This window comes from Brienomyrus brachyistius, chromosome 2 (genome assembly GCF_023856365.1).
Source record: "Brienomyrus brachyistius isolate T26 chromosome 2, BBRACH_0.4, whole genome shotgun sequence".
NCBI classification, from domain to species: domain Eukaryota; kingdom Metazoa; phylum Chordata; class Actinopteri; order Osteoglossiformes; family Mormyridae; genus Brienomyrus; species Brienomyrus brachyistius.
In genome coordinates, this window is record NC_064534.1 from 25,078,286 (window position 1) to 25,092,049 (window position 13,764).

Here is a 13,764-nt window from a genome sequence, read left to right on the forward strand (position 1 = left end):
TGCTTTTTCTCTCATCTGGCTGATTGAATAATGGTCGGACTACTATTATTCGTAAGAGTGAATAACTTTAGATCACGACTCTTTCTTTAGTCAGAAGCCGAGGACGGATGCCTGCGGTCAGCAGCAGGTCCCACTGTCTGCTTCTATATTTCTGTTCTGGGCATAATTTACATTTATTGTGGGGTGTGTTTGGCCACCAACGTGCTGTGCAGCGCACATTAAATGCAGTCTTTGTCTAACCGTGGTAGGAAACAGTGAAGCCCTATGCACCCTGCACCATAAAAACAAGACAAGGATATAGTCATGTGGAACCTTTAAAATTCCATTCGAACCATTCAGAATTATTCAAAAAAATGATCTAATGAATTTATCTAGTCTTTTTGGGATTGTCTTAACCAAGCATTCCAGTGCCTTATGTGACCGTTGTCAGATTTATCCCCTTCTACTCTAATCAGAACTTTATAGTGACTAATTATAAGTGTATTTCCGGTCATTTCTATTATTCTTCACCAGTAGCTATTTAAAATTTCTTCTTTTAAATGCTGTTGAAATTATGATTTAAAATTATGACTGTTTGTGAATAGCACCATACCTAAAGAATTTATCAGATGGATAAATGTCCAGATTTAGAAATATATGTAGAGTTGTGAGATAGACAGGACTTTTATGAGGCATAGAGTACTTTAATTTCTTTCTGAAACTGGACACTTCATTTGCAGTTGCTTCTTTTTCATTCCCGGATATGTACATTCTGTAGATTTATTTCAGTGATGACTCACTGGACCTTTGGGCTGGTTTATTTTGGTTCCAGGCATGCTGAGCTCTCAGACACTCTGAGGTGTGGAGCCATGGCGTTTAATGCTGATTGTCTGCTATATGACACATGATGGCAGTTTGATACTGAAGGAAGGTTCAGCTATATTTCTGGAACGGTGTGACTCCAGAATCCAGACATGTTAGACAAGTGAAGGTCAGCATAGTATAGTCACATCCAAATAACATATATTTTTATCAGGTGGATCATATTAGCTAAATTGTTGTCCAGTGGATCCGTTCCCCATGACAGTTGTATAACAATTTTCAGGTCACTGACATTTTAATACGAGTCCTGAACTGAACACTTAGGACTCAAGAGGTCGAGTTCATGCTAATCTAATCTAATTTATTATTTATTTATTTATTTACATTTTACATTTCTAATCAATATATGCAGATGATATTTTTAGGGATTTTATGTAACTCTTACTTTCAGACTACAGTACTAAAAGCCAAACACAGTTTTCACTGACTGCTACTGTATCTTTGCTTTTACTCTAGTTAGCTTACAGAGTGATGCCGGAAAATCCAGAAGCATCTTAAGGACAATCAATTGTTATGAGTTTTGAATATCTGTCCGAGAAGCCCTTCTTTGCCATGTTTTGATTTTGCTGCATTCCATGCTGATTATTTAGTTTAGCATCTATCTACAATTATCTGAATGGGGAGCATCGATAATGTAAGTTCTCCGTTTCTGCGACATTTCTGTGAAATATGCTAAGATATCAAGAACAAGCTGAGACCATCCTTACAGCTGGGAATGAAAAAAATATATCTGTTTTGAATGGCTGTTTTGAATTTCCTTAGTGAAATACATTGTCACTAAGTGGCACTGTCAGAGTCAGCCAGCAGCAATGATTGCTGTTGCTTTCAGCTTCTGCTAATTATTCTGCTAGCAGATAGTCAGTTTTTTTTTGGTAATTTATCTCAAATTGTCCGTCTTCTATTACTGTCTAATACTTTCCTCATTGAACTGCTGTAGGAATCATTCTGTTATCACTGAGATAAATAATCACCATGTTAAGCTCACCAAGGTATCGTGCTTGATGCTTTGGAGTCGCGTTATGGCGGTATTGTGCAAAGGGAAATTCACCCAGTGAAAGATTAAGCCATATGGGCTGCACAGACAGCACGAGAAACAGGCCTTGGCTGTTTCCTGCCCAAACTCTAGCACACCCCCACTTGAGTGATTCCATCAGGTTTGATACCGTAGGCATAACCAAGGTCAGCTCTTACCACTAAAGTGTCCTGCAGCCATATATTAATACTGGGCTAAAAGCTATGAGTGGCTCTCAAAAAACCGTGACAGGTTTTCTTTTGGATTGGTGGCAAATAATTATTGGTGGTGGTTTCTGCAAATCTCCCTGTGTTCTTGTATATTTCTGCATCTGCCAGTGATTTCCTAACATCCTGGACTGCATGGCACACCGGTTAATTTAGCAAACTGCTGCCTGTTGCTTGAACTAGTCAACAAAGAGCAGATTAATCAATTACAGTTGTTTTATAGACATATATTATCCTAACACTAATCACACAACCTAAGTTACCAGCAGACCAGTGAAAGGATTTAATTAAAACTGAGCATGTAAACTGTATGTCATATTTATAATGGAACAGCCATGTCATGAAAACTTTGTACCTCCATTTCCCCAGATATAGTGATGAGGCCTCTCTGTGATATATACTCTGTTATACTAAAGATGTGTGAGAAATAACCACTTTCCTAATCAAACGCTATCTATTGTGCCATATATTGTCATGGCCACATGTTCGAGAACTGTCAGTTTTGGGGGTCTGCATCTTCAAAATACAAACACATCTACTCCATATAAGAAATTATATCCAACAACTTCGTCTTTACTGACTCTTGACAAAATTACATTTAGATTAGCAGATTATAAGAGATTGTCATAATAACTGCCAGGATGAGTGAATGAAACTTGTTTCTTTGAGTGGGATCTGACTTTGGGTAGGTCTGGGCTGAAGAAAATGTTGATGATCTCAGAAATGCCTTTGTTATGTTGTTAAAACCATCTTGTTTATGAATCTTATGTGTCCAACCTTAGTCAAATTGTCTGACTGAGATGAATTGTCTGACAGATTTTACCATTCAATAAAAAATTTATGCTCTTAGAATATGCAAATACTCTGAGGATGCGTATAAATAAGAATGGTTTCATACGTATTTTTACAATTCCTTTTATGTTTCATTGCTTTTTAAAATTTCCAATAATTTCAGTTTCCATAGTCTTTTTGCAACTGGTAGAACTAACTTCCTTTTCTCCCACTAATGTTAACTGCCAAATGTGGAAACCAGAAAGTTCTCTAACTTCATGTACTGGCTCGATCAATAAATCAAGTACAAAATGCGTTACAGATTATGTAAGTAAAAGAGCCCTTTTAACAATAAGTTAAAAAACCTATGGGCAGGAATACAGGCCTCTGTGGATGGAACGCGCATGTAGTTCTGGTAACATTCCGTGCTCTGTGTGTGTGTGTGTGTGCGCAAGCGAGCAGGTATACCTATCCTTATGGGGACACAATCTCCCCATAACGTGATAAATATCCGTTTTTTTTGCCTTATGGGGACCGGTCTCCTGGTCCCCATAAGGGGAAACTGTATTTTATAAAAGTTGGTGACTGCTATGAAAAAACTAAAAATGCAAAATGTATTTTGCTTGGTTACTTATGGTTATGGTTAGGGCAGGGTGGGGGTTAAGGTTGTTATAGTTAGCGTTAGCATTTTTCCCATAGAAGTGAATGAGCGGGCCCCATAAGGATAGGTATACCCTACATGTGCGGGTGTGTGTGTGTGTGTGTGTGTGTATATATATATATATCCATCCATCCATCCATCCATTTTCCAAACCGCTTATCCTATTGGGTCACGGGGGGTCCGGAGCCTATCCCGGATGCAATGGGCACGAGGCAGGGAACAACCCAGGATGGGGGGCCAGCCCATCGCAGGGCACACTCACACACCATTCACTCACACATGCACACCTATGGGCAATTTTTAGTGACTCCAATTAGCCTCAGCATGTTTTTGGACTGTGGGGGGAAACCGGAGTACCCGGAGGAAACCCCACGACGACATGGAGAGAACTTGCAAACTCCACACACATGTGACCCAGGTGGAGACTCGAACCCGGGTCCCAGAGGTGTGAGGCAACAGTGCTAACCACTGCACCACCATGCCGCCCCCATATATATATATATATATATATATATATATATATATATATATATATATATATATATGGGGGGAGCAATGTGTTTTATATTTATATCTATTTGACCCAGTTGAGTAATAAAACTGCAACACCGTTTATGCATTTTGCTGTTTATAAAGTGGTGTACATCTTCGTTCCTATATAACTTTGATAAAATATAGTTGCACAGACTGCTACAGTTCTCACATGGATTACTATAGTGCCCCCTGCTGGAGTTCCGATAAACAAATATTCAGTACACAAATTTGACAGAGATGCAAGTATTGGAGGCCAATTATGATAAAAAAAAAAACCCACCAAACTCCCTTTTTTCATTCATCTATGAAATCTTCAAAACAATAATAATTCTTCTTTGTCTTTAAGAGCTTCTGCTGCAGCTGCACAAGCTCGTCATGACTGAGCCAGTTAATTCGCTGTCGCCAGGAAATGCTTTAGCACAAAAGACTTGCTCACATATATGTTTTTCTCCATTATGAAGTACCACTTCATTTGCTGCCAGCTGTGCCATATGTTCTTTTGATAGAACAAATTGTGCCTTCAAGACTTTCATTTTAAAAACAAAACCATGCCTTAAAATTTTACAAAGATCTCCAGTGAATTTGGAGACATCTGTGACTCATTCTCTGGCGGTATATGATTAGGACATTCATATATGTCGAACATATAATTCTCGCCCCTCTTTTAAGTGGGAAAGGCATTATGGCACTTTGCATTCTGCTCAAGGAAAATTTAAGTGTTACTTATGCAAAAGAAATGAAAATGTGCAGTCTCTTCTTTTCATTGCTGAAGAAATACAGCGATTCTCTGCTTTTCACTGAGATCAAGTTGGTTGAGAGTCAACAAGACAGGGATTTTGTGTCTTGATTTCATGCATGGTCTTTGTTGCCTTAATACCAGTAATTACTTACATGTGCTTGATACTGCTTTAAGAATGGTTGGCTTGTCCAACCACGGTTGAGAACTCTATGATTTATCGTTTACATAGCTCGTTTTCTGGATTTTAAAAGATGTGACTTTAACCATTTTCATGAAAGGAAAAATGAAATATATTGAATTCATTTCAAAGCAGTGTAACCTGGTTAACAAGCAGGTCAGCTACATGATAACCATTAGACTAAATCACCCACCCGCTGTTGGTACTGTAGATGGGTGGCAAATGCTTACTCATGTAGAGAACCGAGGTTTATTGATGGTGCAGTAGAAAAGTCGTCATAGATATTTTTGATTCCTTTTTTCTGTTTTTATTGTTGCAATAGTCCTTACCCCTTTCTGTATAATTCTTTTGCAGGCTTTCTTTGAAGGACGAGTAATGCTATGATTATCATGTTAAGATAACATGTAACATAATCAATAGTATAAATACTCACAGGTTTTATATATGTGTGTGTGTGTGTGTATAAAGTGTGTATAAAGTTCATATATATATATATATATATATATATATATATATATTGTAGCAAGTACTGACCCTTTTGATACATTGAAATCTTTTCCAAAAGAGGCTTGTAAAGATATAAATGCTTTACATGTCTGTAGCAAGCTTTAAAAAAGTAAACTGCTTTTTGACCTCAAAGCCACAAGAGGAACTTGTGAGACTGATCATTTGACTTTTTCTAAAGATATCGTATGAGATATGAGGCCCAACCTCAATCTGGAAGACCATAGCACACCGCAGCACATGTACATTGCCACTGTACAGTAGCTTGCTTTTTTAGTCAGAGAAAGAGCAATAGTTTTTTATTATCATTTTATATTGATTGCTAATTTTCTCAATTTGATGCATGTAAATACAGAAATTAGGCCTTACCAAGTCAAGTTTGCTGGTTTTTGACATCTATCAAAATTCTAAGCTATGGTGGTTGTTGTTGTTACATATTGTGTGCAATGTACAGTATTTGTTTTTATATATGTTCTTTTTTAAATGAACTTATTTAAAATCTAAACAAAGCAAACTGTTATACAGTTTTTCATCCATAAAATGCTTTTACAATGTGAAATATTTTGAGTATTTAGTAAGCAAAAATTTTAATTGCAGTTTCAGGACGTTTATCGGGTAACAAGATTTGTTACTAAGATAACACTTTGTTTTAATTTTTGGAATACTCAGAAAATTGGAAAGATAGAATAGTCTTGCACCATGTTTTTGCATTAGATCAGTGTGAAAATATAAGCTACAGATAAGAATGTAATTAATGGAGGTTGTGTGATTATTTATGACGAGGTGCAAAGCTAGCATGCAAACACGGGCACAGAGTTTGCATTCTAGCATTGCTATCACTTTTCCCCACTGAACAGATATAGCCTGCTAGCGCTAGACTTTCTGTGAGAGTTTTCCACCAGTGAGTGACCTGCGGGTGCTCCTCTTCCCCTCCAGGCAATGGTTATGGAAACCACCGCAACTCCCCCGGTCTGCTGGTCTCTCCAGGGAACATGAACAAAAGCATGCAGACCAAGTCCCCCCCACCCATGAACCTGGGAATGAACAACCGCAAGCCTGACCTGCGCGTGCTGATCCCTCCAGGCTCCAAAAACACCATGCCCTCCATAGTGAGTCATTCTCCATCATCTACTCCAGCAGCCTTCAGCAGCCTCCCATAACCCTCCCTCCCAGTTTCCATCCACTGATCTCCAATCAGAAACCGATCACTGGACAAGTTGTCTTTTTTGTTTGGATGGCTAACGGTGGCTGCAGTTATATTTGTGAGTGTGTCTGTAATAGAATAGCATAGTTCTCAGAAATCCACCACACAGCACACACCCGGTGACTTACTGCCATCGCATATGATGTACTACACCTCTTATGTACAGTTTTTAGAAATACTTGATCCTTAAAACTACTCACTTCCCTCCACAAGACATCCATGACACTAATTTGAATTTATTGACCCCCCCCCCTCCCCTCTTTATGCCACCAGTCTGAGGATGTTGATCTACTGTTGGTAAGTGGGTCTCTCCTTGAATAAAGAGATAAAACAAATGGTGGCAAAAATACCATTCTTTGTTCAGCTGTTCGGATTGTTAAGAGCCCTACAATAAGCCGCTGCATGCGATTCACATCTGGATGACATTGAGAACTTTTTAAGACTCAAGGATGACACCTACTGGCACATAAAAGTAAATGTGTAGGGTTTGATTTTCCTTTAAAGATTGTCACATGCATTTTGTCCCACTTTAAATATATGATTCTGTGTCAGATTGTTTTCTTAAATGCTCGGGAATTTATTCAAAGCCAGAATAACGGTACTGAAACAAAAGATTTGTATTGCTCATAATTTCCAGTATGTGTACCCACTGCCACCACAAAGGGACCACGTTCTTCCCGCTGATTCTGTTACCTAGGAGACCATACTTTAAGGGTTACTATAGTGACGGCAAGACCTCAGAAGGTTTGTAAACGATCGGGTTGGCAGTACAGTGGAGCTGAATGTGAAATGATTAATTTGAGATATTTGGTTGATTTTTCTAGGAAACGTGACAGAGAAGACATTTCACAGCACACTTAATGAAATTAAGATATACATGTCCTTGTTTTTATTATCACAGAACCAGAGAATAAACAACTCACAGTCAGCACAATCACTGGCTACCCCTGTGGTGTCTGTAGCAACACCCACTTTACCAGGACAAGGAATGGGAGGCTACCCATCAGCAGTATCCACTACGTATGGTACTGGTAGGTACAATCAGTTCACAATCAGTACACAATGCACAGATTTTCAACCTTGTCTGTAGCCAGAAAAATGTCTGGCTCTATCAGTAAGCTGACTAATCTAAAGCTATGAATGAATCAAAAATGCCTGTTTAAGTCTGGTTTGCTTGGCAAGTGTTATAATCGGAAAAACATCATTTAGTCTATGTTTTTTGTGGCAACAAGACGAGAACAAGACGAGAATGCAGGGAATTGTCAATAAGATCCCTTTCAGATCAACCAGTTGTCCCAGGTGTTAAATGACAATTAATGCATGTCATTCGTTGTGACTGTTTTATGCTAATTATTTAGCGAGCAATTTTTGGGTAGTCATTTCTGAGTTAGTTAATGGATTATTAATGAAGGAGTATACACTATTAATTAAAAGGCACATTTGTAAAATATCACTTAAGCTTAGATGTAATTGCCATGTATTAATTATTAAATTATGGTGCGACTGCAAAGCACAGTTAAGCTTCAAAAGTTGTTCATTAAGTATAATAACTAAATAATGCTAGAAAATGCTGCCGTTATGCTGAAATCACAATTCATCTTAAAAACAAAATTATCACCAGTGAAACAATTTTGAAGTGAGTAAGAGATTAATAAAGGGTGGATGACAAAGAGTATGTTGCTTTTTCTCTTTAGAATACTCCCTCAGCAGTGCAGACTTGTCATCGCTGTCAGGCTTCAACAGTGCCAACACCCTGCACCTGGGCTCCATGACAGGCTGGCAGCAGCAACACCTGCAGAATATGCAGCACTCTGCGCTAAGCCAGCTAGGGTGAGTGCAGGCTAAGGGTCCCGCTCACGCACAAACACATGCAGTGTTTTAGCAGCACTCGGGGCATGTTCTCTTCGTCACAGTGAGTGACACTTTCAAATAAGATGTCATGTATCACTGAAGAAGGAGGAGCCCATAGGTCATTACGCATGTGAGATTCTGTTGATGCTTTTAATCAGTGCTTTGCTCTTTTTTTGCAATAATATTCATGCATTACAAGAGTAACATTTACAAAAGTCTTACATGAGGCACATGGTTCATCATAGACATTTCAGCTCTAAATGCTGGCCAACATCACTCAAGCCTTGTTGTCCTTACTGGAAAGCAACAACACTGCGTAAATAATTAAGTAGAAAAATTTACAGTATAAACAAGGTCATTTTGGGGGGATTTTAAATGCATGTTTTTAAATGTTTTATATCATTCTGTAGAGATTATCTGTATCTCCCCTTACAAATCCTCATAATTTCAATATGAATTTACCCAATGACCACTGGTGCCAACTTATTGGGGAAAACATAGTACATCTACCTACATAATTCAGTGTTATCCTCATATGGGCTATTATCTTTTACTTTCCAAAAAGTACTAACAGATGCAGGATCAGTTCTGAAGAGATAAAAAAAAACATGTATATTTAATCCATTTAAACCATGTATTCAGTTTTTGCTTCTAACCACAAGCTAACAGTCTTCACCATCTGTGAACCAGACAGACACATGCCTCTTTAATTCTGTGGTCTTATATTTTTGTATGAAGCTGTGACTACTTGACTACAATCTGTGCATGTGTGTCTGTGAGTGAGCGTGAAGAGAGAGTGCGCTAAAGCGCGGGAGTTTCCTCATCCTGTAACTGGGTTTCCTTTCCTCCTACAGAAATTGCACTAGCACTCACTTATGTCAGAGTTCAAATCTCTCCCTGCCCTCTGCTCAAAGCCTGCACATCAAGTCCGAACCTATTTCTCCTCCTAGAGATCGCATCAGCAGCACCCCAGTGGGGTACCCGCTGCAGCAGCCCCAGTCCCGCCAGGACTCGGGCCGCTCACCAGTCGACAGTCTCAGCAGCTGCAGCAGCTCGCACGAGGGCAGCGACCGAGACGAGCACAGGAATGAGTTCCACTCGCCCCTGGGACTGGTGCGGCCATCTCTGGATGAGCGAGAGAGCCCCTCGGTCAAACGAGTGCGCCTGTCAGAGGGCTGGGCCACATGATTCACCCCCTATTGCCTGACCGCGAGTGCGATACCGCTCTTATGCCCAGGAGCGTCCCCTGCCCCCCCCCTTTTTTAAATTCAACTTTAATATATTGTTTTTTTTTTTTTTTTTTGCGGAGTGAGTGTGCTATATGTATTAAAGTATATATATAAGTGGTCAGGGTGCCTGGAAAGGTAGTGAAATCGGGGAGAGGGGAGTAAGGGCTGGATGGGGTGTTCTGGCAAAAAATTATGCATTACTTCTTGCCGTGTGTGAAAATATACATGTCTATGCATATATAAGTAGACACTTACATATATGCCTACTTATATATGTGTATATGTTGTGTATATATATTTACAGTAAAGTCAGGTACTCTGTTTTATAAAAGTACTTACAACTTGCCTCAGTGAAAATAAAGTTTAAGCATATATTGCTAAGAGTACAGCCTAGCACTTAAGCTGTATCAGTAATACACGTGTACAGGTTAGGTTTTATCAATCCCTTCTGTACTCCTTTGCAAAATGTAAGTTACAGTAGATGATGTCATGTTGCAGGTTCAACGTATTTATGTAAATATAGGTTTGGGAAGGGAGGGTGTGGGCAAATGCTGTCAGACTTCTCAGATAAATTGCTAATAAAAATGGATGCTGTTATGCAACATTAGAAGGATTGTACAGGAACACCTGCAGACCCGTAAAAAAAGGTGGCAGAGACATATGACAGATGGAGTCAATGGAAAATATGTTCCTCTCGATGTGTTGTGCATACAAATGCCAGGACTTAAACGCATTCAGTTAAAAGCAGATCGTACTTTAAAAGCCATGTTAGTTAACTAAGACAAATTGGGGTCTTGCATTATATATTAGAACATAAAAAAATGTAAGATACATTTGCTTATATTTTCATATAAAATGAATAAAATGCTAAGCTTTTGTGTCTTTTTGTAGCCAAAATGTTTTGATAGTTTTTCCAATATTGAAAGAGGTAGAAACATAAGAACTAAAAGAAAATAAAAAATGGGCTTTTCACCAAAGCCATGGAAACAGTTACTAAAATTTATGCTTTGATAGACTATTTTGTCTTTGTAGAGGTTTTTCATTCATTGTGTATTTCTGATTATATATATGATACTAAGAATCTGTGAAATGTTCATGCTGTGTATAGCTTTGATTATACATACATATATATAATTTATATAAATATATAGATTATATATATGTAGGTATAGCAAATGTTTTTCTCTAATAGTTGGTTTGTACGTGCAGTTGCACATTTTCTCTGCGCTATATTGTTTGTTTTCATTTTTTTTTCCTGAACAAAACATGGGTGTAGTTAACTTAACGTTAACTTAATGAAACATTTGGAGTGATTGGCCCATATATATTTAAAAGGAAAAGAAATACCTCTTCCAATGTGACAACCATTGAAGACATTGAATTTACATACTGCAGTTATTATTTATACCCAAGTGGTACAAATTTCTGTTGTTCAGCAGGCAATCTGTCAAGTGTTTAAAAAAAGTATTAAAAGACATTTTGTCACTTTTTAAAGAAAATTTTGTACTAATATATATGGTAATTAGTCTATTTTCATCTATATTTAACATGTACCTTAAGAGGTGTTGTGTGTGTTTTTGACCATCTTCTGGATGGTTGTTACCTTGTTTTCTTCCATTTCGGGTGGGAACTGAGCTAACAAGAGCATGAAACACAAAAGCTGGTTAAAACGAAGCACAACTTGCTTTTCTTTCTGTTTTGCGATGTGTCTCACTTTGTTTCTGCCTCCTGTTTCAATCTGCTATTACTCAAATTTTTACAGTATTACTGTGTGCAGTTACTATGAAGTTACAAGATTATTACAACATACGTGTAATTAGCATATGGGGCAGAGACCCAGATTTTTTTCTTTTTTTGTTATTCATCAACTATGAATTCAGGCAAGTTATGATGTCAAACCAAAGCCAGTGGCATTGCCGTTATTTTGAACATCAATTTTATATGAATTCATAGTGAAACTGGCATGAAATTAAGGAACGTTTGTACTGAAATGCGTATATGTTGCACACGTACAATCTGAGGAATCCATTGCACGTCCACCTTGAATGAATCGAAAAAAATCAATTAAATCAAATCCTGAAGAGTAGAATAACATGCATCCATACAAATCCCAACTTATTCTTGCTCAGAAATTCACGGCACAGTAGCTAAAATATGTTGATTCCTTTGTGATAAGAAAGTTCTAAAATGGCTGCATTCATACTCTGCTACGTCTGTATCCCGTGTCTCAAAATAAAAATTTTGAACCCAGTTGTGAAGTGTACAATAAGTACACGTAATTTTAAAGCACAAGTTATCAGACATGAAATTCATTTCCTTCTAATGTATATTTATCAATCTAACTGGGTTTCTGTGACTTCTGGGCTTCTGCTCGTGCCGCTTTCTTGCTTGTGTCCACTCTGATTTTCTGTAAAATTTTCAATCATGGTTCTGGAGTAATCACTGGGATTGCTGGTTTTAAATGAAGAGTTCCTCAAAAAATTTGGGTAATGGCTTTTCATATTTTTTTTAACCAAAGACACAAAGCAATCTTTTTTTCTTATGGTAGTATTTTGGGGAATTGGGGTTAATTCGGTGTTTTTCACTGATACAGTGTGTAAAGAAATTACCTGGTTTTGTTCTGTAAGGTGCAGGTACCTCAAATTGACCCAACCAGTACCTCAAATAATCTATGAATGAGTCTGTTTGATGAGAGAGGGTGTAAGATGACCCAATTGCATGTCAAAAAAGAGAGTGTAAAACACATTGTGTTGGTCTGGCATACATTGTATAATCAAAATGAGACACTCTTGTTGTTCCATCTGGTTTGCTGTTTTCTTTTTTCTGAATAAGTTGTTACCATTAAAAATAAATATATTAATAAAATATACAAAAAAACAGTAACAGATGTAGCTTGTATAAAACTAAAAAGGGGAATGTTTAAAGTCAAAAGTAAAAGAGGCTCACAGCGGCATAAGCTGGACTTTGTCGCCACTTGAAGACAAGATGTTATTAAATTAAACCACATCTCTGTATCTCAAGGGACTTCATTCAGCTGTATGTAGTGACAAAATGGAAATTAAATAAAGTTTCTCCTGCTGGAAAAAGGTATTTGTATTTTGCAGAGAATTCAGTAAAGTTACTGGCTTTCTTAGTTACCATGTGTTTCTGTGTGATTTATTTGAGTTTTGTTAGTTTACTTTATGATTATAACAGGTGCAATATATTTAGTTTAAACAACATAACACTACAATAGAAATACACCATAGTGATGTAATACAAGTTAAAATGATTTACGTATGTGATATGTTGCATGAGGCAGTGGAAACCCTGCATGTCTTGCTGTACATCACTATGCACACATGCACACACACACACACATACAATTACACAGTCAGAACAAATTTACAGCTCACCCAGAACCAAGGGCTGGACACAATCCTGGAAGTGTAAGGCCACTGTGCTATTCAGCGCATGACTGTTTCCTCCTCAGTCATCATTTTCTTCTTGCACTTTTTATGTCATATTGAAACATTTTATATTAAGACAAAAGTTTTGGTTCGTAAAAGGAGACCTATTACATTACATCAGACTGTTCTCACGGTATATTCTAACAAGTTTTCTTCTCAGTATTCTGTTATAAAACTATCTGATCAGTAAGCACTTGCAATTACTTTCTCCAATAGTTCTTCTGGTTGCTGAAAAATTCTCTTCAAACTCAAAAGTTTTTCTCTTTTTTTCTTTCAGTAATTCTTAGTAATTATTTAAGTCCTATCGTGTGTGTGTGTGTGTGTTAGTTAGTTAGTTAGTTACATTTATTACAGTGATAATGACTGTCATGTTCTTCCTAAATTATGATTATACCAAGGGTCTGCCATTAGATCTACTGCAGGATATGCAGAATACATAGAATTAAAACAAGGTGAAGGAAGGTAAGCTATCTTTTCTGGGGAGGAACACATAGCAGAATTCAAACATACAGGCTGATCCCCAGAGATGGGGCAATGTTAAGGT

The 13,764-nt window shown here is 37.6% G+C and overlaps 1 protein-coding gene across 13 annotated transcripts in view; it reads left to right on the forward strand.

The window, feature by feature from the left end:
• Nucleotides 1-12,908, forward strand: part of mef2cb (myocyte enhancer factor 2cb) — a 58,054-nt gene extending 45,146 nt beyond the window's left edge. For 9 of the 13 annotated variants that reach the window (XM_049002492.1, XM_049002507.1, XM_049002510.1 and 6 more), the window contains 4 exons: nt 6,424-6,596; nt 7,593-7,722; nt 8,386-8,521; nt 9,397-12,908. In XM_049002492.1, coding sequence (XP_048858449.1) covers nt 6,424-6,596; nt 7,593-7,722; nt 8,386-8,521; nt 9,397-9,730 — 773 coding nt within the window. In that variant the 3' untranslated portion in view covers nt 9,731-12,908. The remainder of the gene's footprint in view (nt 1-6,423; nt 6,597-7,592; nt 7,723-8,385; nt 8,522-9,396) is intronic. The other 4 variants (XM_049002509.1, XM_049002508.1, XM_049002515.1 and 1 more) reach the window with 1 other exon arrangement.
• Nucleotides 12,909-13,764: the final 856 nt, after the last annotated feature.